The 26,039-nt window shown below is 54.3% G+C and overlaps 1 protein-coding gene across 1 annotated transcript; it reads right to left on the bottom strand.

Annotated features, from left to right (window-relative positions):
- Positions 1 to 613: 613 nt before the first annotated feature.
- On the bottom strand, positions 614 to 13,761 carry LOC121473175 (major allergen Can f 1). Its single transcript, XM_041725214.1, has 9 exons — positions 13,672 to 13,761; positions 13,199 to 13,326; positions 12,694 to 12,764; positions 12,117 to 12,227; positions 11,474 to 11,572; positions 11,272 to 11,292; positions 2,022 to 2,159; positions 816 to 923; positions 614 to 723 (listed from the first exon to the last, which is right to left on the bottom strand). The coding sequence occupies exons 1-9, from the start codon at positions 13,759 to 13,761 to the stop codon at positions 614 to 616; spliced, it is 876 nt and encodes a 291-aa protein (XP_041581148.1).
- Between the last annotated feature and the right edge of the window lie 12,278 nt (positions 13,762 to 26,039).

Raw genomic sequence — 26,039 nt, 5'->3', positions numbered from 1 at the left:
TGCACTTCCAGCTCCAATATTAGTGACAGAGACCCGGTGACAGGGCACATGTGGGGCACCCAGAGCGAGAGGGAGGTGAGGGGGTCCCAGCGCCTCAGGGAGGAGCCGGGAGGGACATCACCAGGACTCAGGCCGGCCTAGATGTCTTCTTGGGGTGCATGGGGTGTGGTCAGGGCAAAGCCTGGCCGCTCACTCCCGAATTCCACATAATGACACCGCCAGACAGTTGGAGAAAAGAAAAGAGTTCCTCTCTGTCCCTGAGACAGTTGGGGACAGACACCCTGTGTGACCCCTGGGGGGGGTCTCACCGCAGAGAAGGCTCTTGGGCCCAGATTGGGATGTCTCCAGGGACCTTGAAGTCCTATGGAACCCAGGACGTCCCTCCAGGGGTCACTCATCCTAATCACATGTGGGAACGCATCTTTATATAGAAACCAAGAAAGAGCCCGAATGACAAGACGCCCCAGACAAGGCCCAGACCTGTCACTACCCGCAGCTCACACTGGACAATGAAGACCTAGAAGGGTCCCTTGTGTCCCTGAGACATGTCACTGCACGGATGTGTCCCCGTGAGAGTAGGGGACCCGAGAAGGGACGGGGGGCACAGGCAGAGCTAGCCGTTACCTGTCTGGGCAGGCACAACCATGTTCTGTGGCAGTCCCCTGTGCCGTAGGAATTTCTTAAATGCTTCCAGTGCTTCTGCGTTCATGTCCGGATTTCTACCTGCAGTGAGGTATGCAGGTGAGCCCGCAGTGTCAGGGAGCGGACCGGGAGGAACCGGGGGTTGGGGGTATGGAGGGTGGCAGGAAGCTCACCCATGAGCTTAGCTACTTTGAACCCGTCCCCCTTGAACTGTCCTTCACAGTAAAGTACAATGTAGTCCTTCACAGGTATCTCCTCCACGTGCAGGTGGCTCCTGCCCACTGCAGAAGGCCACGGGGTGGACACAGGTTCCTGATCCTGGAGGAGAGCTCGGGGGTGGCAGACGTCTCCCCACCCCTGACTGCCATGCCCTTGGATCTGTCCACCTGTCCCCAGCCTCCGCCTCCTGACCTGAGCCCCAGGACTGAGGTCCCCAGCACCAGAGTCTCAAGTCCCCGGCCCAGGACTGCCCCCGGGGCAGTGGAGGCAGGGCAGGAAGGCTGCCTGGGGAGGGGACGCTCCGGGTCTGGTGGGGCACATCCACCCCCTGAGCATCCGAGTCTCATAGGCTCTGTATTTGCCGGGCGTATCGGTTTTCTCCAAGAAGGTCTCCACTGTGTGGCACTGCTCATTGGACCTGGAGGTCGGGACAGAGGCCAAGTGGGCAACGGCTTGATGTCTGCTCCTGTCTGGGGGGATGCAGAAGCCTCTAGTCCTGACCTCAGGGCAGCACAGTAGATCCCAGCCCTGCCTGGGGCCCTCCCACCTCCAGAGCTCTGTGGGTGTTCGGTGTTACCCCACACTGAGCGCAGGGCTGGGGGACCCCAAGTGGGGCCTGAGGCCATGGGATGGGGGAGCTGGTGGGCAGCTAGCCTGGTGCTGCCTGGGGTAGAGCCGGGCAAATGCTCACCTGAGCATCAAGGAGATGTGCAGGTCACTACTGCTCAGCCCCAAGACCTGTACGGGGGCACCTCGGCCACTGAGGTGCCCCTTTCCAATACCACAGTGTTAATATACCACTTGCCTGAAACCTGAAAGACACATGTCCTTGCAGCACTTGTGACCAGCTCCCCCGACCCTGACCCCCTCATAATTCCACCCGCAGGCCCCACCAGACACCTCCAGAATCCAGCTGTTCATCACCCCCACACGTCTGAGGCCTCTTGGTGGACACCGGCTCCCTTGGGGGCTCTGGGTCCCTTGCTAGTTCTGGCACATTCCCTCGGCCACATCCTCGTGTCCCAGGGCCTGGAGACAAGACGCAGGTCCTCTTGGCTCTGAACTTTCCTGCTCTCTGACCATAGCCTGGGGAGGGTCAGGCTTGAGCTCTAAAAGGGGTCTAACTCCTGACCACCCTCTGCTGCCCCAGCCCCACCCACCCCACAGAAGCTGCACGTCGGGGTCCTGGAAGATCAGGGGGTCCTGGGCTTGCACGGTGATGAGGCCAAGGGCCATGGCCAGGAGCAGTGTCTTCATCTCCAGGGCCCTGGGGTCACGGCTGCCACGCAGGTCCGTGTCTGGGGCTCGAGAGGCTGTGTAGGCTCCTCATGGGCCGCCCTTTATACCGCCCACCCCCACCCCCATCCCTGGGCCTGGGTCCCTGGGGGCTTGTCCAGCCCACCTGCTGGCAGGTAGAGCCTATCATTTGGAATAGCTGCTCAGTAAGCCCTGATTTACTTGATTTGTGTCCCATGAGCTGTGTTTGGGGCCCGAATGGGCGAGCCACACTCTCAGAATGGGATCCTCAGGGGGCAAGGAAGCAGAGTGGCTCCTCTCCTCCAGCCCCCCGCCCATGGCTTACCTTTGCTCGACCACCCTGGCTCTGGTCAGGCCTGTGCTCACCCCTGGGTGGGGCCCCGCTCCTGCAGATCCCAGACCTGCCGCATCCCACCCTGGGGAGCCCCCCAAGGGGGAATGTTTTGGGATTCAGGGCTCGGCTGCAGCCACCCTGGGGTGCCCCCAGGCTCACTGTGGGAGCATCACCCTCTCCCCTGTATCATGTTCCTGCTGGACCTGCTGTGGGACGCCTTTGTTCTCTTCCTGGGTCTACCCTGACTTGGTGCTCGGAGCCACAGAACCGTACTCTTTCCCAGGTCGGGTGGGCGGAAGTCTGAGAGCAAGGTATCACCGGCCGAGGTCCTCCAGCCCCCTCTACCCACGCTGCCACCTCTCCCAGATCCCAAAGGGCCCAGCTGTCTGCTCAGTATCCTCTGGCTTCTGTCCTGTGTCCTGAATCCCCTCTTCTCCCCTCTGGACACCAGCCCTCGGGTGTAGAGCCCCCAGCAGCATGACCTCGTCCCACGGTCAGTACCTAGGTGATCACATCTGCAAAGACCCTGTTTCCCTGTCAGGCTCTAGGTGGGTCTACCCTTTCAGAGCCATCCAGACCTGCACGCCATGCTGCTCTCTCCAACTGACCCAGCATGAATCTCTGGCTTCTCATTTGCTGCCACCTGCCCCTGTTAGGGGACTCAATCCACTTGCTCAGGGCCCCACACCCAGGGCACAGAGGAGCCCAGCCCTGAGGGGCCCTGTCCTTACCCTGCAGCCCTAACCCCTCCATGGTATCTGACCCATGGCCCTGCGGGGTCATCTGGCTGCCTCCATCTCACACAGACCAGGTGAGAGGCTCAGGCGCCCAAGCCTAGACCCTGTGGTCAGGCCCCTGCTGCCCTCTGAATAAGGATTCCTGTGCTGGCCCTGGGCTTGGAGTGCCTGTCCTGGGGCCTGGAGCTGATCCTGGCGGGAGGTGAAGGCCCCAGGCAGGTATTTCCAGCCTCACAAAGGCATCCTTATGCCTCTCTGCACCAGGTGTGCCTCCCCACATGCTCTCCATAACCCCTGGGTGATGGAACTGAACGTGCTACTTGTAATTACCCCAGTAATTACCCCCAGGAAAGTGCTCATGAGCAGAGCCCTGCCCTCCCCAGGGTGGAGAAGGGGCAAGTCAAATGCTCTTTTAGGCCTGAGACCAGGAGGCAGGTCCAGGCCTTGAGAAAGGCTCTCGTGTTCCCTGTGTGTGCTGACCTTCTGCCAGGGACAGGCAGGATCCCTGTCCCTACCAGATCTCTGAGATGACAGGGGTCCCCGGGGAACCCTCGATGGCCTAGCTCTGTAGACACCCCGGTGCTGCCCCATCCTCACAAGAAGCCTGGGCAGCAGGGCACCAAAGGGCCTGAGAGGCAGTGGTGTCCATGGCCCAACTGAGCTTTGCTGGGACTCTGGGGTGCTGAGGGATGCTGGCAGGCCATGGCAGGATGTGGGCCCAGCCCTCAAGGCAGGTAAGAGGTCACCTGATGGGCACGTTTGCATTTGCGGGTATGCTGTGGGTGCTGGGAAGGGACACACACATCAGTGGAGCAGAACGGAGAACTCAGAAATGGGGTCACACAATAGGGCCAATTTATTGTTCGATAAACCTGTTGGAGTGACTGAACACACAAATACAGGAGCCTTGACGTCAGCCACAGGCCTTCCTTTATGAAAGTAGCTGTTACATTGATCACAGGCCTCAATGTAACATAATTCAGGAGACGTTTTCATGAGCTGGTGTCAGGCAAAGCATTCTCAGAGACAGCACCCAAAGTATCATTCATAAAGACAAACCGGTGAACTGGATGTCATTAAAATTCAAAACTTCTGCTTGGCCAAGTCTGTTGTTGAGAGGATTTTATTTAAAAATAAGTTGCATGTGGGACACCTGGGTGGCTCAGCAGTTGAGCATCTGTCTTCAGCCCAGGGTGTGATCCTGGGGTCCTGGGATTGAGTCCTACATGGGGCTCCCTGTAGGGAGTTTGCTTCTCCCTCTGCCTGTGTCTCTGTCTCTCTCTGTGTCTCTCATGAATAAATAAATAAAATCTTAAAAAAATAAAAATAAGCTTGTGTTGGGAGAAATATTTGTAAATTTCATAATCTCAAAAAAACAATACATTGAAATAACCTCAAACCTCAACGGCAAAAAACAAACAACCCAATAAAAATGAGCAAAACACTTGAACAGACACTTGCCCAAAGAGGACATCCAGAAGGCAAAGGGCAGTGGGATCTGACTTGCAGCATCACTGGTGATGAAAATGTGTCACCACACCATCCAGGAAGCAGCGCTACATGCCCACCAGAGCGCAGGATATCAGCAGGGACACCAAGAGTGGGACCCTCACCCGCAGCTGCTCTGGGAAACGGCTTGGGGATTTCTTACAAATACAGATACACACCTTACACCTAGGCGATCTTTCCTAGGTCTGCATGTAAAAGAAATGAAAACACAGGATTCCACGCCCACAAATGTGTATGGCAGCCCCAGGCACAATTGCTAAGAACCAGAGATGGCCCCACGTGCCTCTCTCTTGAGCTGGTCAAACAAGCCACAGTCTGTCTATGCGATGGAATGACACAGTAAATGGAGCAAGGCATGGACCAGGTTGGTGGCAAGGTGGGTGGCGAGGGCCTGAGCAGAGTGAGGGTTCCCACCGGGGTGCCCCGGGGTGCTAGGGCTCCGTTTATGTGACGTTCTGGATAGATGAGAACTTGCGGGGGCAGGGAAGGCAGCAGGAGGGAGGCCTCGCCCGTAGTGTCAGGCATGGAATGGCTCTGTATCCCGATTAGGGTGGTGGCAACACAGATCCGTGCACAAGCTAAGGTTCATAGACTTGTCTGCGGAAATGCTCCTGGTCGATGTGGAGCAAACACCCACCCACCCCAGCCCCACCAGGGAACGTGCTCCCTCCCTGCTCTGTCCACCAGCGCCAGAAGGCACAGCATTTGGAGTTGTTTTTCCCTCCAGCCCCTGGGATGGGAGGCCTCCAGAGGCCGTTTCCCCAGAGTCTCTGCAAGTGTGTTGCATGTTCCCGGAAAGCAGGCCATGCATCAGTGGAACATGGGGCGTGGTGGTGCAGGGCACCAAGTGACAGCAGTTCCTTACCCTGGGGTTGCTTGCAGGGACACGGCACCCGCTGGAGACTAGCTGGTTTGGGGGACCCAGTGGGCTGCTGCTCTCAACCATAAATGTGGGACCAGTGATGGGCTGAGGGTGGCTTTCCAAAAGGAGATGTTGAACCTTGGGGCTCCAGGAAGTATCAGGGCCTTGGCATCATCATTTATTTCAGAAACCTCAGGACAGAGGTGCCTGAGAGCAGACCCCGCGGTGATGGTGTGTCTGTGGGACTGTGCCAGGAGCTGAACTCAATCCTTGCCAAGTCTGTCCTGGCAACGTTGGGGAGATGACAAAGTAGTGGGATCTCGACACCCGGATGTGGGACGTCGATGAAGCCCTGGGGCAGGAGAGGGGACCGTGGCCCTCCCTCCCTGAGAACCAACCCCTCTCCCCCACCGAGAGCACCCCGCCTCCCACCCCTGGGAAGCCCCGGCTGAGGCGTGGTGAAGATTCTGGAGGCGTCAGAGAGCTGGCCTGAAGGCTGAATCACAGGATTCACCAGCTGCGCGTGCATGCTGGAGTCAGGATGTCAGGAGACGACGCAGGCAGCTGGGGGCTCCAGACACCAGCCAAGACTGCCCTGCGGGCTCATGCGGAGAGGCTGAGATCCCAGAACTGCTTTTAGAGAGAGAGGAAGGGTCCCACGTCGGTCAGTCAGTCTTTTGGTCGAGGTTCCGGAGAGAGAGCCCACACTGCCGTTGGAACAAACATACAGAATTCGTAACTGGTCACAGGGGACAGTGACTAAAGGCAGCCAGGACTGGAGAGAATGCAGGCATCCAAGAGGATGCCTGCAAGCCCACCAGGGCTGAGGCCTGGGACCCGGCCAGGAGCAGACCCGCGGAGTCAGAGACATTCATGGGGCTCAGGGCTGGTGGCTGGGGTACCTGTGGAACTCCCCAGAAAGCCACCACAGGGCATCCTGCTTGCTGCCAGGCATCCCAGGAGCAAGGAGACAAGGAGTAGGGCAGGAGGCAGACCCCTGGCTGGGCCCCATCCTCGTCACCCTCTGCCCACAGGCCCGGCCCTGGATCCCACGTGGGAGGGGAGCAGGACACACGTCGGGGTCCCCTGGTGTCATCTTGATTCTGGGTTCCCTTCAACTCTCTAGGTGGCTGGCCCAGAGGGGCCATCCTTACTCTTGTCTCTGGGGGGCCTGAGCCCCTCGTCATGACTGTCTCTGGGCAGGGAGGCACCAGCAGGTGAGCCCCCAGCAAACCCCCAGGTCCAGATGAGCTCCTTTCTGCTCTGCCCACTGGTAGCCAGTCCCCCGGTTCACCATGGTTGAGGTCAGCACCCCGACCAAGCAGCCAGGAGATGAGAGAGTTGGAACAGCCGACACGGAAGTGTCCATCGCAGTGACCTGGGGCCGAGTGCACCTGTGTGTGTGAGGCGTTGGGGAGAGGCAGTGACGCGAGGCCCCACCCATCTGCCCCCAGACCTACTGCGAGACTTCCCGCTGGCCTTCCTGGGGGCAGGAGCACACCCAAAGCAACTGAGGTAGAGCAGGACTGCAGGCCATGCGTGCCCTGGGATGGCCCTCAAGGGACCCAGGCCAGACTGATGGGGAGAAGGTGCCGAGTGCCTTGTGTGCAGGTCTGATGCCTGGGGACCCCAACCTGGGGCACCCACGTTCTATTTCCTCCTCATAGAGACTGTGTACGAAGCCAGGTCAAGTTTCCCAAAGGCAACATCCACTCCAAGGGCAGAGCACGGATTTGGGGACTTTGGCCAGCGCTCTGCTCATGCGCCCTCTTCTGTCAAGATCGTCAAGCAGTCCCTCCCTGACCGCCGGCCACCCCTTCCTTCCCTGGGGAGCAACATTATCTCCAACGAGGTGGGATGCAACTCTCTGAGACCCTGGCAGCCTGGTGGGTAAGCTGTGGTCAGTTGGTCCATGAGCACCTGGGGGAAGGACTCGGCTGGGTGCGCTCTCTGCTGCCCCCACTTCTGTGTTGAAGGCAGGCCTGGTGTCTGCTGCCTGGAGCAGATGCAGTTCTGATAGAAACCCTGCCATCCTCCTGGCTGGAGAATGGGGACAGGGTCCCCAGCAATTAAGGCTGCTGGGAAAGGAAGGCAGAAAGCCAGGAAAGAAAGGAGCCAGAGAGCGAGAGCCCCAAGTTCTGCACCTAAACTGTCCGAATCTTGGGCTCACCCTAAAATATGAACGTACAGGGTGGACTCCAGGCAGCCCAGCCAGGCTCACGGAACTGGCCTGTGCCCAGTGCAGGGGACACAGAGCATGCAGGTTGGGTTCAGACAAGTTAAATGCCTGTTTAAAAGGGTAAAGTACAGAGGCACCTGGGTGGCTCGGCGGTTGAGCATCTGCCTTCCACTCAGGTCATGATCCTGGGGTTCCGGGATCGAGTCCCACATCGGGCTCCCTGCATGAAGCCTGCTTCTCCCTCTGCCTGTGTCTCTGCCTCTCTCATGAATAAATAAATGAAGAATCTTTTAAAAAAATAAAATGGTAAAGTCCATAGTCTTCTTTAAAAAATTTTGTTTATTTATTTGAGAGAGAGAGAGAGAGAGAGGCACCAAACATGCAGAGAAAGTGGAGATGACCAGAGAGAAGAGACATGCCTTGCATGGCCATGGGTGGAGACTGGGGGCAGGACAGACATCAGGTAAGCATCAGTCCACATCAGGGACCCCAGGGCCCAGAAGACTGTGGGCTGTCGTCAGGAAAGGGTTGAAAGAAACTAAGAGCCCACCCAGCATCGTACAGCCGCTGAAAACACCTTTCATGAATAAAAGCAACAGTGAAAGCATTGGGCTGGAAACATGTTGTGGATTGGGGGCACCGGTCCAGCTGCAGAATAATGGACAGTGGGACTCAGGACCCAGGAGTGGAGGGCAAAGGGCAGGACAATGGGTGAATGAAGCTTCGCTTTCCCCTCTCCGTCCCTCTCTGGCACATCTGGCTGGTGGATGCAACACACGGGCCAGTGGGCACCTTTGAGAAGTTGGGAGGAATGGGCCTGTGCAGCCGCAAGGCCTCCACATTTTAGCCAAGCCCGTGGAGCCCCAGGTGATATGTGCTGTGGCCCCCAGGCAGCCACTCTAGGAGCAATCAGAATGGGGGGTGGCTTTGGGGGTCCACATGGATCCCCTTATCTTTTGGAAGCCCTGAGACCCGACCACTGAGGGACATTCCCTCTTCCAAAATGCCCCTCCTGCCAGAAAGCAGTCCCAGCCCCACTGTCCCTGGGACAGAGCCCAGGGTGGGGGTGGGGTTTGGGTGAGGCTCTGGCTGGGCTGAGGGGGCTCTGGTCTGTTCACAGGGGAGGGAGGTCTTGTGGAGGCCACACCATGTACCATGGGCAGGACTGGCGCACCTGTGACTCACTCTGTGAATGTATGTTCCTCCAAGCAGAGTCCTCAATCCTCATGGTCCCCCACGAATGGTCATTTCTCTTCCCCGCAAACGGGTTCCTCCCCACAGCCCGGTGCACGGCATCTTGCGGGCAGGCTGGTCTAAATGGATGTCCTCCCCCAGATCCCCCGGTGGTCTATGTGGCAGTTGCCCAGGAAGTGGGAGGAAGCGGAGCCTGAGTCGGGGGCGGGGGGGCGGGGAGGAAAATCAACAAAGTGCTTTCAAGCCACAGCCGAACCCACAGGCTGGGTCCAAAGACACTGCACGAGGGACAGAGGACCAGCAGGACACCCCAGGCCCCCAGACTGCCCTCCAGGATCGGAGCTGCCTCCCCTGGCCTCACAAGTGCAGCCAAGTAGAGAAATTGCCCCAAGACACCCATGACCCCACTGCAGGTGAGCCGGGGAGACACCCGTGCGCCCGTCACAGGTGAGCTGGGAGCTGGGAAGCTGGACATGGAGCCGTGTGTCGAGAGCATCTGCTCCAAGGAAGCCTCGGGTGCTGCGTGGCCTCTGCTCCAGGCCCCCCAGATTGGGTCAGTAGGCAGTCCACACGGGGAGCCGGGACGGCCCACTCTCCCCACCCCACATGCATCACAAGAGCCTCCCTGACAGGTTGGCACCTGGTCAGCCCTGGCAGCCCCCGTATGCAGAGGCTCCCTCTCATCTCCCAGTGTGTCACCGTGTCTCTCTGTGTTGTGCTGTCAGAGAAGCTTTTAAATCTTATCAAACACCAGAAACCCCCAAAGGTATCTGAACAAAATGATACATGTGGTACTTTCTACTCCAGAGATGTCACCCCCCAAACCCAGACTCAGACCTGGCAAGCCTCAAGCCGGGACCCAGAGGGAGGCTAGGAGTCTGGACGGGGCAGCTTGGGAAGCAGAGGCTGGCCTCCTTGGCTGACAGCTCCAGTGCCAGCCACACCCCTGATTGGAGCTCCACCCCCGCCCACCGCCCTGTGCAGGTGGCTTGGATGCAGGACCAATATTGAGGGTCCAGGGCACCCTGCATCCCCCACCCGGGCAGATGCTCCCTTTGTCCCAAGCCCACAAGTCTGACTTGTGCTTCCCCATGGATCAGACCTGTCCCTCAACCCCAAGACCACCCACGACCTGAGCTTCGTGGGTGCCAGCCCCGCAGAAAGCCCCTGCAGGACCCCCAGGCAGAGCTGCAGCACCCTGGCCCTGCCTGTACCCTCCTGCCCGCTGGACCAATGCACTGCTGCCCAGAACCAGGACATCACCAGTCCTCGCATCCCTCCTGCCCTGGCTCGTCCACCCTGCCCCCTTCCCAGCCTACCCGAGGTACCCCACAGACAGACAGACAGAGTCACCAGGGATTGCAGAAGCTTTTTTTTTTTTTTAAGATTTTATTTATTTATTCATGAGAGAGAAAGAGAGGCAGAGACACAGGCAGAGGGAGAAGCAGGCTCCATGCAGGGAGACCGATGTGGGACTAGATCCCGGGACTCTGGGATCATGCCCTGAGCCCAAGGCAGGCGCTAAACCACTGAGCCACACAGGGATCCCCCTGCAGAAGCTTTTTATGTGGAAGCAGGAGACGGTGGTGGGCCGGGAGGAGGGAATGGTGGTGGCAGGAGGGGTGGAGCAGGTGGGCTCGGGGGAGGAGATCCTTCTGCATTCTGCAGGACAGAGGGTCATGGAGCTGCTGCCCCGGGGGCTGCCGTAGAACCGCTGCTAGTGCCTCCTGCCCTGGGAGGGAGGGGGTGTCTGTGAGGCCCAGGCTGTGGCAGGAGCCCGAGGGGCGGCTGCACAGGGTCCAGGGGCAGCTCCTGGGGGCTCCAGCCCTTGGACCTGAGCCATCAGAAGGGGAAGCTTCCCGTGGGCCGCCCCCAAGGCTCCCAGCCCAGTAGGTCATGTGAAGTGTGAACCTGTGACAAGGTGACAGGTGACTTCAGGTCGGGGGTGGGGGGCACAGGAGGAGCGGGAATGCAGATCTAGACTCTGGCTCCGCCAGCACTGGGCAAGCAGCCTTGACGCAAGTCTCTGAAACTCCAGTTCCAAAAGGACACACAGCCAGTGAGGGACTCAGGGGATCGGAGGCATCCTGTGCATGGGTCACCATGTTTCTGAATCTTTTAAGCAACTCATTGGGTAAACAGAGTCACGATGACTGTTTAGGGGTGAGGAGGGATTTCCCACACTGGCCTATCGGGAGGTCCATCGCCCACCTGCACACCGGCCCGTGGAGTGCTCGCTGCCAGGGGCCACTCTACTGGATGGCTGCACCTGCCCGGCCCAGGTGGGACATGGCCTCTTGAAATCCCACTGACTCTGCAACTGTCCACTTACCCTAGTGTCCTCCTGGAGAGCAGGTTTCTGTGGAAGGAAGGAAACACATGATTCAGAAGATCCCCAGGGCCCTTGCCAGCCAAGGTTTCAGACAAGCCCAGAGAGAACAACCAGAGTTGGATGTGGTGTGTTCTCCTAAAATGTCACTCTGCTGGTGGTTCCACCATGGAGGCAATTGGGCAGGACCAGGCACAGGCATCCTTCCTACCGCTCTGCGCGAGTTCCAAAATCTCCTGGTTCAATCCTTTGGCTCTTGAGAATTCCCGAAAATCCTCCAAGGCCTCTTGGCTCTGCTCAGGGTCCCTTCCTGTCAGGGAAACCAGGAGGCATGAGGTTAGGGGACACGACCAGGCAGCATCTGCACCCCAACCTGGGTGGGAGCCCGCGCACCCCCATGGGGGCCAGGCCAGAGGGCTCTGGGCCAGAGCAGGCAAGCAGCTGGAAAGGCGGAGCAGAGGAGCTGTGGGCATGTAGCGGGAGCTGGAGCAGCAGACCCGGGAGGACACACTGGGTGTCTCTGGGGAGCAGGGGGCCAGCTGCAGGACTCCCCAAGCCCCCCCCACAGAGGCATTTCCTTCCCAGGCAGGACCCCACACGCTTGGAGCTCCCCCCACCCCGGGAAGGTGGTGCGGCCCCCCAGGCACAGCCTGGCCTGCTCCCTGACATTTGGGTTCCTGTGTTCTTGCTGGGCATGGACCCGGGCTGGACACCCAAATCCTGAACCCCAGGAATGGCGATGAGTCCTTCCCTGAGGGTGGTGGTGGGGGGAAAGCAGCCAGAAGGAGAAGCCACCTGGAGCGGGCCGGGGGTTGGGGGGAGGGTCTGCAGGCACTGGGATGTGTGAGCCTCACCCAGAAGCTTGGCCATTCTGATCTGCCTCCCATGGAGCTCGCCCTCGCAGTAGAGAATGTAGTGGTCCCTCACCTGGGATGGCTGGATGGACACGACACGCTGGCCCTCGTCTGTGGGATGACAGCAGGACGTGTCCTAAAAAGGCCTCGTGGTTCTCCAGAAAGAACCAGGGCTCACCCAGGTCCAGCTGGGCACACCACCCAGCCTCCATGCATTCCCACCCGGGTCTGGGCCCCCCTTGCCGGGTCCCAGAGAGGCTCCAGGCAGAGGGGTCTGAAGCACATGGGGCACGGGGTGCTCAGTCCCCAACAACCAGGTTGCCCTCTGCCCCTGACCTGGGCACAGACATGGCTGGAATGCCCTGCAGGCCAGCCCTTCTGGGGACAGATCCGTCCCACTAGTAATTGGGGTGCGGTGCTGGTACCATAAGGCACTTTGGCTCAGCAAGGAGACAGTGGGCACTGAGGGGTCAGGCAGGAGCGGACTTCTCAGGCTGCGAGTCCGCCCCGGCTTCCTGAAGCCACCCCCTCCCCCAGTACATGCAGGGCACTGCCCGGCTCAGGCTCCAGGACTCACATGCCGTGTATTTGCCAGGCTCAGAGGTCTTGTGCAGGACCACCGTGATGTTCTGGCACTGACCATTTGTCCTGAAACACAGGAGCCCTGTGATGCCTCCCTGGGCACGTCCCTCCTGTCTCCAGCAGCCCAGGGCAACGCCGCATGCTGCCCTGGGTCTGGCACAGGCTGACGGAGCCACTGACATCTCCCACCCAAGTCCCGACCAGACCCTCGGTGCCACATGAGGCAGCTCCCTGGGGCTCCCCCGGGAGGAGCTGGGGCAGTAGCTCCCCCAGTGTGCCAGTGCTACCCCTCTGAGGCCTCTCCTGTCCTCTGCGCTCCCTGCCAGTGAGGCATCTTCTGTGGCAGCACCCCCTCAAAGCTGCCCGGTGCTGAGCATGAGGAGGGGCTGCCCAGGTCACTGCGTGGTCTGCTGGTCCCACCTGGACACTGGCTCTTGGGTGTGTGCATACAGGGGGTGCTGCTGAGGGAGGTCACGGGCCACCTGGTCGCTGACACTCACAGCATGGTGATCTTGGCTTCCAGGTTGCCCCCCTTCTGGGCTTTGAGGAGCATGGGAGTCACTGAGTCAGGCTTCTCAGGCACCTCCTGGTCTGCTGTCATGGCCTTCAGATACCATTTCCCTGACACCTGGAGAAGGTTCACTTTCCTCAGGGCACAGGCTGGCTCCCCTGGGATCCCCCTCCTGCTCTGCAGCCCGAGGCTGTCCCCCAACCCCAGGACTGGGGGCACAGAGCATGTCCCGGCCCACCTCCCTCCCCAGCAGATGCCCGGTGCCCTTGCCGGACCTCCAGGCGCCAGCGGCCAGGCCCTGCAGGCCAGCTAGGACCTCAGGTGTCCTTACTCCCAGGGCCCTCCGCACCGCAGCTCATTTGGCACAGACCCGTCTTGCTCTGTCTGACCGTTGCCCTGGAGACAGCGGTTAGTGCCTCTCCCTGAGCGCCCCCGGCCCACCCTGCCCCATCAGGGCCTCACAGCCACAGTGTCCTTTCCCAAGGCTTGGGGATCCTGGGCCTGCAGGATCGCAATGAGGCTGAGGCCGATGGTCAGGAGCAGGGTCTTCATGTCTAGGGGGTCTGTGCTCACAGCTGCCAACAGGTTGCTCGCCTGGGCTTGGACAGGCTGTGCGAAGGGCATGGTCACCCTTTATACCCCTCTCGGCCCAGGGCCCCCAGGAGACTTGGCACAGACAATTGGCCGCTCCCTTCCCGCCCATAAACCGTGGCCAATTCTGCAGTGGAGCGGATAAAATGTCATTATTTTCAACTGTAAACTCTTGTTAACCAGCACAGACCACCACTGTGCAACCAGCGGTGCCACAGGCCAGAAGAACAGACTTACGAATATTATACAGGAGGGAGTGGGTCTGAGCGCAGGAGGTAGAGGCTCTCTGTGAGGGAAGCCACCAGGGGAGATGTGTAAAGTGCCAGTGGCCCATCCCCACCAACTGGGCAGACGTGTGACTGCCAGAGAGGGAGTGCAGTTTGGACCTGAGAACCATGGGGCTTGGTCTCCCTGACCCTCCTGTATTCCTGGGCATGCCTCCTAACCTCGAATTCAGCATCAAGAAAGGGACCTACTATGTGAACATGACCCTGTGTGTATTTAAGGGGACTATCTACACTCCTGTCAAGATAGGTACATGGGCATTTTGATGCACCCTGTCTGCTGCATGTGAAGGATTGGGCCTAGAAGGGAAAAGCCACGACAGGCAGGTGGCCACAGGGACAGTGTAGTGTGCACACACATGACATCATGTGGGGGCCCAGGGTTCAGGGAGGTGGGAGAGTGCAGACCCAACCCACAAAGCAGATGGGAACCAGCTGCCCCCCACCTACTCACCCGGCAACATCACCCTGGTTCCCCACACGTCACAGCAGACAGAGCAGACCAAACACAATTTAAGGTGAAAAGCATTATATAAGGATAAACAGAGAACCCGTACAAAAACAGCATAAGGAGCAATCTACCAAGAAGATACAATAGCCATGAGTTTGAAGGCAAGCTGCAGCAAAAATACAAAAAGCGAAAACAGTTGGAAGAAGCCAGGGCTCCTGTCAAATCCACGGTCACGCCGGAAGGCCTTAATCCTTCTCCACCCAGAACAGAGGCCGCAGGTTTAATAGTTCATACCAATGCAGGAGATTCCAAACCAAAATGATAAAAATCTGTGTGTACAAAGACCCTGCCCCAAGAACTACATTCTTTTAAAACACACACGGAACAGTTATAAGGATTGTCCACATGCCAGGTAACGTGAGAAATTTCAAGAAACAATACAAAGCATCTATCCTGTTTGGCTACAAGGCCGTGAAAATGGAACCCACAATGAACAGAGTGGTAGAAGATAAACCCACACTTTGGGGGTCCCTGGGTGGCTCAGCGGTTTAGCACCTGCCTTTGGCCCAGGGCGTGATCCTGGGGTCCTGGGATCGAGTCCCACATTGGGCTCCCCTCAGGGAGCCTGCTTCTCCCTCTGCCTGTGTTTCTGTCTCTCTCTCTGTGTCTCTCATGAATAAATAAAAATTTATTTAATTTAAATTTTTTAAAATTTATTTATTTATAAATAAAAATTTATTTAATTTAAATTTTTAAAAATTTATTTATTTATAAATAAATAAAAATTTATTTAATTTAAATTTTTTAAAATTTATTTATTTATAAATAAAAATTTATTTAATTTAAATTTTTAAAAATTTATTTATTTATAAATAAATAAAAATTTATTTATTCATGAGAGACACAGAGAGAGAGACAGAAACACAGGCAGAGGGAGAAGCAGCCTCCATGCAGAGAGCCCAATTGGGGACTCGATCCCGGGACCCCAGGATCACGCCCTGGGCCGAAGGCAGGGGCTCAACCACTGAGCCTCCCAGGCGTCCCTTAAAAAAATATCATCCTAAACAGCTCGTGGTTTGAGGAGGAAACCACGTGAAAAATACAGAATAGTTAGAAAACCATAAACAGCTTGGATGTCAAGTGACACCACGTGCTGGGGTCTGAATGTCCATGTCCCCCTCAAATTCACGTGCTGAATGCCTAGTTCCACGGGGGTGGGGTGAGGAGGTGGGGCCTTTGAGGGTGAGTAGGTTCTGAGGGAGGGGGCCCCCTCAGATAGGATGAATCTGCGGGTGCCAGGCTGGCGGGCTTCCAGCCTCAAAACTCTGAGAAAGAAATGTCTATTGTTTAAACCCCTGAAACGACGAAAATACATGAGTTATAAGCATTTAAATCAAGAAGTAATAAAAGTAGCCTAAAGAAAATTAGAAGGTAAAAAATTACAAAGAATGGAAACTGAAGAACTGAGGTATTTTTAAAATGGGGGAACCCAAGAGTGGTGAAGCTGGCTGGGAAGAATGCATCGAAACAAACTTCTAGCAAGACTGATGGAAAGAATTAGAAACGCAGTCAAACTGTCTTAGTATGAGGAGGTGATGGGAACCACAGGTAGACACCTGCGGCCCAAGCGATGAGCAGGTGCAGAGGCCGCCCCGAGGGTCTCAGCGCCCCCAGAGGAGCGCGGCCCTGTTGTCCTGGGGCCCCAGCAATGGACCAGGGAAATAGAGGGAACGCTGGTGCACGACACGGCTCACCGGGGTCCCCGGGGGAGGTTCGAGGGCAGCGGGGAGAGCTGAGCTGCACGTTACCTTGGCCCCCGGGAGCAGCAGGGCAGTGGGAGGGCCTGTGCGTGCCCAGGGGCTGCTTCCAGGAAAGGTCATGCTGTGTTTCTGTTCCAGTTCTTTCTTTCCTTGAGCTCCTGCTAGGTCCCTGGCTTTTCTGGACACAGGACCCCTTTGTGCCTCTAGTTTGCTCTGTGTCATGGTGAATGTCACACAAACAGGAGTGTGCCTGGAGGCCACCTAGATCCGTGCCTGCCTATCTTGGCTGCTAGTTCAATGCCAGCAGACACGGCCGCCAGGGGAGGCTTTGCCAACCTGTCTCCCCCTCCACCAGCACAGGGAGCTTCTCAGGGGCTCCTCCCACCCTCCTTGGACAAGGCAGATCCCAGAGAGTGGGATCCAGAGGCAGGCCTCTCCCAGTAGGTGCCTGGGAGCCATGTCGAGCTCCCCAATGTGGTCAGTGCTCAGATCCCGCCAACTCGGCCTTGGCCAGCACAGGCCCCATCACTGGCTGGTGCAGGGGCCTCATTATGAGCACACTAACCTCTTGGCCGGGCTTCTTCCTGGGGACCAGGCATCTCTGCCACTGGGAAGGTTCTGAGCAGGCAGCATGAGGGCCAGCCCTGTAACTGCCCCAAACTGCCCCAAACTGCCCCCGTGCCGCAGGACAACAATGTGTGCACATTCCCTACTGACCTGGGTCAGGACCGGGGAGCAGCACGGAAGGAGGTGTCATAAACTGGAGCTGCCGGGGAGGAGGGAACAGAGTGGCTCTGCCTCTGCCTCTGTTTGCCTCCGGGACCTCGGACCCAGTCGGGCAGACCCAGGCCCCCGGCCTCTGCCCTGAAGCTCTCCTGCCTCCCGAAATCCACCCCCGCCCACCCACCCCGTACCCTCACTGCTGTGGGGGAGCTGGAGATGTCCCAGGTGGGGGCCCTGAGACCAGGCTCCTCCCTGAGCACCTGCCCTTCTGCCTACCCTAGGTGAGCGCCAAGAGGCTCCTCTCTGGGGCCGGGCTTGACACTGATGCTCCTTCTGGGAAAGCCCTTTTTGGTGAAAGACTCAGAGATGAAATAAGCCATTTCTGCCTGTCTCAGAGGCAATGCGAGGGTGATAAAGAAATCACGAGACAGCCTGTGAGTCTGAAACCACATGCAGGGATTCGCAACACCCTTTGGAGATCATAATTTATCAAAAACCTGAAGAAAACAATTTTTCATACCCAGGCAGAGGTAGCGCTCACATGTTAATAGTGCTGGGACCTGCTGTCACACCACCAGGCACCCATGGAGGGGGCCGTGATGGCCTCAGCACCGTCACCCACCACCAGGGCACTCAGCACCCGTTCTCAGCCCATGGCTGCCAACAGCTTCAGAATTTCCATGTCCATGTGCACGATGCTCTAAAAACATCTCTCCGTTTTTTCAAGAGCATGACTTTGATGCATTCCACAGGAAAACACCTACTCTCATCTCCTGCAAACACTGGACATCTTCACATACAGGTGTTGAACACAAGCAGAGTGAATCTAATAAACTGCCAAAAGTGGGACTTGTGGGCCAAACGGCATGCATCTGTCCAATGTCCCCAGGTGTCACACCTCCAGGCCAACAGGACCAGCCAGCCCTTGGAGAGGCTCGCAGGTGCCAATGGCCTTGGCCTTGGAGGGGCCATGACTCTCATCCCCTTTCAGGGTAGAGGCGGTAGGGCCAGAGTGGGGGTGGAGGGCCCAGTGCCTCAGAGGCTTGCACAGGCCAGGCTCAGGCAGAGATGGGGAGTCTGGACCCCCGCCCCCTCTGAGACTCTCCTTTTTCTCTTTTCCTGGTTTTTCTGGGGTCCTTGGATGTAACTGCCTGTGGGGTGCCACCGTCCCAAACCAATAATAGAAATACTGGCCTCGGGGTGCTGAGCTGAACAAGGGAGATTTTTATTCCGAATTTTGAATTCTCAGCACTTTCTGATTTTTGTGTGCTTGGCTCTTGAACAATGTGGGCCTTAGGGGCACTGGACCCCCCACTCCCCGTGCAGTCGAAAATCTACGTATACTTTTGGAGGCCCCTCAAAGCTGAGCTACTAATAGCCCACTGCTGACCCGAAGGCTTACTGATCACATGAATAGCCAATGGGCTCACAGGTGCAGTTCTGTGCACAACACACTGTCCTTACCACACGGGGAACTTCAGGAAAGATGTCAGCAGGAAAATCATACAGCAGAGAAAATAGACTTACAGCACCAGCCTGCACTTACTGGAAACAATCCGGGGGTAACAGGATCCATGCGGTTCAAATCCGCATTATTTCAGGATCAGCTGTATAATCAGAATTTTTAAAAAGGTTGTTGGCGCTAAATAGACACCAATATATTTGTATTGTAATTTTATACTTTATTTTTAAAAGGTTTTATTTACTTATGAAAGACACAGAGAGAGAGGCAGAGACACAGGCAGAGGGAGAAATAGACTCCCTGAGGGGACCCCAATGTGGAACTCAATCCCAGGACCCTGGGATCGTGAACCTGAGCCAAAGGTAGATGCTCAACTGCTAAGTCACCCAGGTGCCCCATAATTTTATACTTTTAAGAAAACATGTAAATTGCCTAAAATTCACCCAGCCCCCACAAAAGTTCCCCAGGGGTTTTAACAGGGTTGCTGTTAGGAAAAACATTAATTTAGGGATAATCTGATTGTTGCCATGATTTCTCCCCTATTCATTTGCTTCCCATCCAGTCTGCAGCCTCATGTCCCCGGAGACCATTGGGCATTTCCTTGCTGGTTTTCTGAGGCCTCAGAGAGATCACTGGGATCAGCCAACAGTGTCCTCAGGCTGTTGGGCACGCTGGAGCGATGGGAGTACAGGAAGTCAGGGGCTCCATGAAGCCTGTGGTGGCACTTTGGTGGCTCGCCCAGCAATGGTTCCCCTCCCTCCGTCCTCCCCCATGGACCGATGTCCTCCTGGGCACTGAGCACCCTCCCAGCCCCATAGTGAGTCTGGCTGAGCTCACAGTGACCCCATCCTCTGGTTGGTGTCAGCTCTGGAAGGAGCAGGGGAGACATGGTGGGGAGACTGGCAGGGGATGTCTGAGAACCACAGTAGGAACCCCGTCGGGATGAGCCAACCATGTGGACCCTGGACGAGAGACAGGGAAAGCTCCCAGGCCCTCAGTGACCTCATGGAAGCCTGCCTGAAACTTAGAGTCCAGGCCTGCGAGCCGATGCACAGCCAGGTTGGTCTAGCAGTGTGAGGCAAAGCAAAAGTGGGGGTCCACTTTTGAGATTGGCCTTGCATGGACGGCAGACAGTGAGGGTATTGTGTTGGTGGGGAGGTGTGGGTGATACTGGGTGCCAGTGTCAAGGACAGGCAGGTGCTGCGCAGTGAGAGGTCAACTCTGGTGAGATAGGGGCTCGACATGGGCCACCATCACTACTGATTTCCAGCTACAAGGAAGGAGGCGCATGGACAAAGCAACAGGATATGTCTGTAGCAGCTGACCTTTAAAACTCCAGATAGGGACATGCCTGTCTCAAGAGTCCCCACTCAAACGATTACGCGGTCCACCACACATGCGGAAAGTCCACGTTAATATCCGTGTGTGAGCTGGTGTAAGTTGGCCTGACTGAGCCACGGGGAAGTGAATATCAAACAATTATGTGGTCTGCTGTGCACGTGGGGAGCCAACATCAACATCTGTGTGCACACGGGCGTTAGCGGGCTTGGCCACGCTGCGGGGAAGGGGAGCCAGTGCCAGGCTGGCAGCCCTAGCACCCACTGCCGGGCAGCGGGGGCCACATGGACCTGGAGATTCCGAAGGGCAGGTCAACAGCCGCCACCTTCCTGTAGGCTGAAGAGAACAAGGACCCGTGTCCATCACCACCTGCTTTGTCTTGATTTTGTTCTGTTTTGGGGACGGGGTTGGGGGGGGATGTTGCAGGGGACAGTGGAAACTATCCCAGAGCGAAATGGGCTTGGTGACTAAGCCAAGGATCTCAGTGACGCACCTCACCTTGAGCTCTGCCCCAGGCACCAGCACTGGGAACATTCTGATCCAATCGCAGGGTTAGTTTTGGAAATAGTTTTCTTGTTCTCTGTAAAGATTTTATTTATTTGACAGAGAGAGAGCACGCGCGCGCATAAGCAGGGGGAGCAGCAGAGGGAGAGGGAGAACCAGGCTTCCTACAGGACTCAATCCCTGAACCCTGGGATCGTGACCTGAGCCTAAGGCAGTTGCTCAACCAACTGAACCACTCGGGTGCCCCTGGAAATATTTTTCAATTCTTTCTTCTTCCTCTGCCCCAGTCAAGGGACAGAACGGCTTCTAGGTCACACTGCCTTTTAACCACTTTATTGGCCGTGTACTTCACATTCCCTGGTGTTCATCTCTAATAATCATACAATTTCATGGCTTTTACTATATATCTCACAGTTGTGCAGCCTCCAGCAAAATCTAGTTTAGAGCATTCCTACTTCCCCAGAAAGGTCCCTCATGCCCACCACACATCAATGGCCAATCGCACCCCAGCCCCTGGAAACCAGCACCATGGATTTTTCTCCTCTGGAGATTTCATACAAAAGGGGTTCGTACATGTGGCCTTGCTCCTCGCACTCAGGAACACATGCTCAGGATTCCTTCCTGTAGTAGTGGTGCTGGCACCCCAGCCCTGAATACGATTCTATTCCATCCTGTGGATGGACCACATTTTGTTTATCCATTTTGTTTATTTCCCATTTAATGAACATTTAGGTTGTTCCCACCTTGGGGCTATGAGGAAGAATGCAGCTGTGAGCATTTTTGTAAAAGCCAGCCCTCCCCAGATCTCTGGGGGTTGTGCCAAGCGGGGTTGGGGTCCTGAGTCATCCAGCAACTCTCCAATTATTTGGAAAACTACCAGGCTGTTCTCCGTGGTGGCTGCACCGCTTCACAGTCCCGCTCACAACCTCCGGTGGGCTCGCTTGCCCGTCATCCTTGCCAACACCTGTTAGTGCCTATTTTCTGGACTGGTGCCATTCTGGTGGGTGTGAGGTGGTGTCTCTTTGTGATTTTGATTTGTGTTTCCCTGGTAACTAAGGGCATCCACTCATTTTTCTTGTGCTTTCAGCCATTCACATGTCTTCCTGGGTGAAATGCATATCAAATATTTTACTCATTTTTTTAGATGGGTTGTTCATTTTTTTTAATAAATTAATTTTTTATTGGTGTTCAATTTACCAACATACAGAATAATACCCAGTGCTCATCCCGTCAAGTGTCCCCCTCAGTGCCCGTCACCCATTCACCCCCACCCCCCGCCCTCCTCCCCTTCCACCACCCCTAGTTCATTTCCCAGAGTTAGGAGTCTTTATGTTCTGTCTCCCTTTCTTTTTTTTTTTTAATTTTTTTAAATTTATTTATGTATGATAGTCACAGAGAGAGAGAGAGGCAGAGACACAGGCAGAGGGAGAAGCAGGCTCCATGCACCAGGAGCCCGATGCGGGATTCGATCCCGGGGCCCCAGGATCGCGCCCTGGGCCAAAGGCAGGCGCTAAACCGCTGCGCCACCCAGGGATCCCTCTGTCTCCCTTTCTGATATTTCCCACACATTTCTTCTCCTTTCCCTTATATTCCCTTTCACTATTATTTATATTCCCCAAATGAATGAGAACATACACTGTCCTTCTCCGATTGACTTACTTCACTCAGCATAATACCCTCCAGGTCCATCCACGTGGAAGCAAATGGTGGGTATTTGTCGTTTCTAATGGCTGAGTAATATTCCATTGTACACATAGACCACATCTTCTTTATCCATTCATCTTTCGATGGACACCGAGGCTCCTTCCATTCCACAGTTTGGCTATTGTGGACATTGCTGCTATAAACATCGGGGTGCAGGTGTCCCGGCGTTTCATTGCCTCTGAATCTTTAGGGTAAATCCCCAACAGTGCAATTGCTGGACATCCACATGCAGAAGAATGAAACTGGACCACTCTCTTTCACCATACACAAAGATAAACTCAAAATGGATGAAAGATCTAAATGTGAGACAAGATTCCATCAAAATCCTAGAGGAGAACACAGGCAACACCCTTTTTGAACTTGGCCACAGTAACTTCTTGCAAGATACATCCACGAAGGCAAAAGAAACAAAAGCAAAAATGAACTATTGGGACTTCATCAAGATAAGAAGCTTTTGCACAGCAATGGGTTGTTCATTTTTATGGCTTCTCCTGCTCCTCCTACCCCTCCCCCTGCCTCTTCCTCCTCCTCCTCCTTCTTCATTATTTTTGTATTTTTCTCAAGAGTTCTTTATTTTTTTGTTTATTTAATTTTTTAAAGAATTCTTTAGATATTACAGATAAAATGGTGTTTTTTGAAATGCAAAAGTTTTTAATTTTGATGAAGTCCAATTTGTCTTATTTTAAATGGATCATGCTTTCGGTGTATATGTAAGAAATCTGGCCCACCCAAGATCATGAGGATTTTCTTCTATGTTTTTTTTCTTCAAGTTTTATAGATTTACCTCTTACATTTAGATTTATGCTCTATCTTGAGTTGTTTTTTTCACATGCTGTGAGGTCAGGCCTGAAGTAATCTTTTTGCAAGTGGTTACACAATTATACCAGGAGAATTAGTAGGAATGTTTCTCTTTCACTATTGAATTGCCCCGGCACCATGTCAAAATTAATGAGTCATAAATATTTGGGCTTCTTACCAGACTCTCCAAATTATTTCATTGATCTTATGTCTCTCCCTATGGCAGTATCACACTACCTTGATTGCTGAAGCTTTAGAGGAGATTCTAAAATTAGAAGTATAGGATCCCCAACATTGTTCTTTTTGAAGATATTTTGGCTATTTGGGTACCTTGCAATCCCATATAAATTTCAAAATCAGTTTGTATATTTCAAAAACAAACCAAAATAAGGACCAACCCAAAATCCCACTTGGATTTTGTCAGCAATTGAATTGAGTCTACATATTGATTGGGGAGATTTGGGGAGATTTGCCATCTTGACAACACTGAGTCACCTGATCCATGAGCACAGAACATCTCATGTCCTATAACATCTGAGCCCTCGGCAATGCTTTATAGGTCAGCGCACAGGTCTTGCCCTTCTTTTATTAAAGTTACTTCTAAGCATATTATTCTTTTGGGACATGTTGCAATTGGAATTGTCTTCTTGCTTTCATTTATAGATTGTTCATTGTTAGTATATAGAAATACAGTGGAAACATGCGTGTTGATCTTGTGTCCTGAGACTGTGCAAAGTCATTTATTGATTTTTATGGTTTCTTATTGATTCCCTGGGGTTTTCTACACAGAATCATGCTGTATGTGAATAGAGACCATTTCACTTCTTCCTTTCCAATTGGGACCTTTGATCTCTTTCATTTCTCATTTTTTATTTTGACTTTGCTGCTCGGTTTCTCTCTCTCTCTCTCTCTCTCTCTCTCTCTCTCTCTCTCTCTTAGTGTACTGGCTAGAACCTTCATGAATTTGGAAGACTTTGTTGTTGAATGCATGGACATTTATGATTATTTTAGCTTCCCAAAAAATCAAGCCTTCATTGGTTATGGAATATCTCTCTTTGTCTTTTTTAATATTTCTGTTGTCTTAAAGCCTATTTTTCTGATTTTAATATGACTTCTCCAGCTCTCATGGTCACTGTTCACATGGTGCCTCTTCTTCCATTGTGTTATTTTAATCTACTTGTGTCTTGAATCTGAAACATTTCTCTTGTAGATCATGGAGCTGGATGGTGTTTTCCATCCAATCTGTGAGTATCTGCCTTTTGTTTGAAGAGTTTAATCCATTTACATTTAATGGAATTAAATTTTTTGCTGTTAAAATAGCGGCAGTTTTATTTTACTTTATTGAAATTCAATTAATTGACATATAGTACATTATTGGTTTCTCAGAGGTAGGGGTCAGTGATTCATCAGTTGCATGTCACACCCAGTGGTGGGATTTGTCTGCCCTCTCACCGTTTTCTATGTGTCTCGTGTCTTTTTGTTCCTCTGTTCCTCCTTTACCACCTTCATTTGTATTAAATAGATACCTGGTCTGATAGTTTCTGCTCCCTCTCTTCCTCATTTCTTGGACTGTGAGTGTTGCTATGCCTGATTGTACTCCACAGCCTAAAAGCTCTGCTCCTTTTTCTTCATTTTGTTCCGCTCTTCAGATCAGATGATTTATGTTGCTCTTCCTTCAGTTTGCTCTGAGTTTGTAGATTCCTTTCTCAGCCATCTCAGACATCCTGTTGAGCTGTCCCAGTACATTCTCCATATAAGATACAGTACTTTTCAACTACAGACTTTCCATTAGGTTCTTTTTGATCATTTCTTTGTCTTTATTTTCTCTGTTCTGTGAGTAGTTATCAAGATACTTTCCTTTAGTTTTTTTCAACATGGTTGACATTAATTCTGTTTCTACTTCAGATCCTGGCATCCTAGTGATAGGTGAGTGCTTGCTTAGAGGTTGGGCTCAAATACTTTCAGTCAGGAAGGCTTCTGTTCTTTGCCAATGGATCTGGGTATGGGAGCACATTCAAAGGTCTGACCATTTATAAATCTGCCCTGGATGTTTGCCAACCATCTCATGTCTCCTCTGCACATGTACAAGGATTCACACTGAGCCAGGAGTAAGCAGAGAACTAGGGCCCTCTCTGGTCTTTCCTGACTGTGCTGTTCTGTGGCTCCATTCTGCATCAGGAAGCTGAAAGGTTGACCTCCCAGATCAGCTGCCACTGAGATGGCCACTGTTTCCAGAAATTCTTCAGAGCAGGGCTGGGATTTACCTACCAGTGTACACATCAAGTTGGTGACCTCTGACAGTGGAGCCACTGGTGCTCCTCATGTGTCACCGCCCCACCCTCCCCCCCCACCCCCAGGATAAACATCACACTGAGGGTTTTGGGGGAAAAACACCTGAGGTTCTCACTGTCCCTACCTGACCTTCAGATGCTCCTCGGTGACTTGTGTGCCTCTGGTCTCTTCCTGGAACCTAATCCAGTGCTGGATACGGGTGCCCAGTGTCCACAGAGCTCAGGATGTCCTGGCAAGGGAGGCCCATGAAGGGCCCAGAAGAGGCCAGACACAAGGAAGACAACAGGACAGAGCTTCCCAAGGGGAACACTGTAAGGGGAAGAGAATCACAGGGGCCCTTGGGAAAATGCAGAGGCTGTGGAGATGTTGGCTGAAACTCTGTCATTTGGTCAGAAAATTTATGTCCCAAACCCCCACTCAACACTGGATAAGTGACTCTGTTGATTTTAGGAATCTGTGCATAGGAGCCATTGTAACTCACGTTGCATGGAATCTAGGATAAACTTACTTGTCATCAAATTTTAGGACTAGATACTTCTAGAGGAAGTGTCCAGCTTGAGCCTCTCCATTCTTTGTGCAATGGACTTCCATTTTCAGGAGCAAATTCCTGGTGCTCATCATCACTGCTAACCCTGAAGACTGCCCCTGTCACCTCCCACAGTGGACCTGAGTGTCATGTGGGCAGAGACCACAGGGAGGGGTGCTCACTGTTGAAACCCCAGTGTTTGGTGCACAGCAGGGACCCAGATCCTCTACTGAGGGAGGGAAGGTGAAAGGGAGGACGGGAGAGAGGGAGGGAGGATGGGGAGGGAGGGAGGCTGGGGATGGAGGGAGGGAGGAAGGATGGGAGACTAGAAAGGGAGTGATTGAATTAGGGAGAGGGTGTGAGGAATAGAAGGGAAGCAGGGTGGATGGGGGAAGGG

The sequence above is a fragment of the Vulpes lagopus genome, chromosome 12 (genome assembly GCF_018345385.1).
Source record: "Vulpes lagopus strain Blue_001 chromosome 12, ASM1834538v1, whole genome shotgun sequence".
Lineage (NCBI taxonomy): Eukaryota > Metazoa > Chordata > Mammalia > Carnivora > Canidae > Vulpes > Vulpes lagopus.
This window is presented reverse-complemented; position numbering and strand designations above follow the sequence as displayed.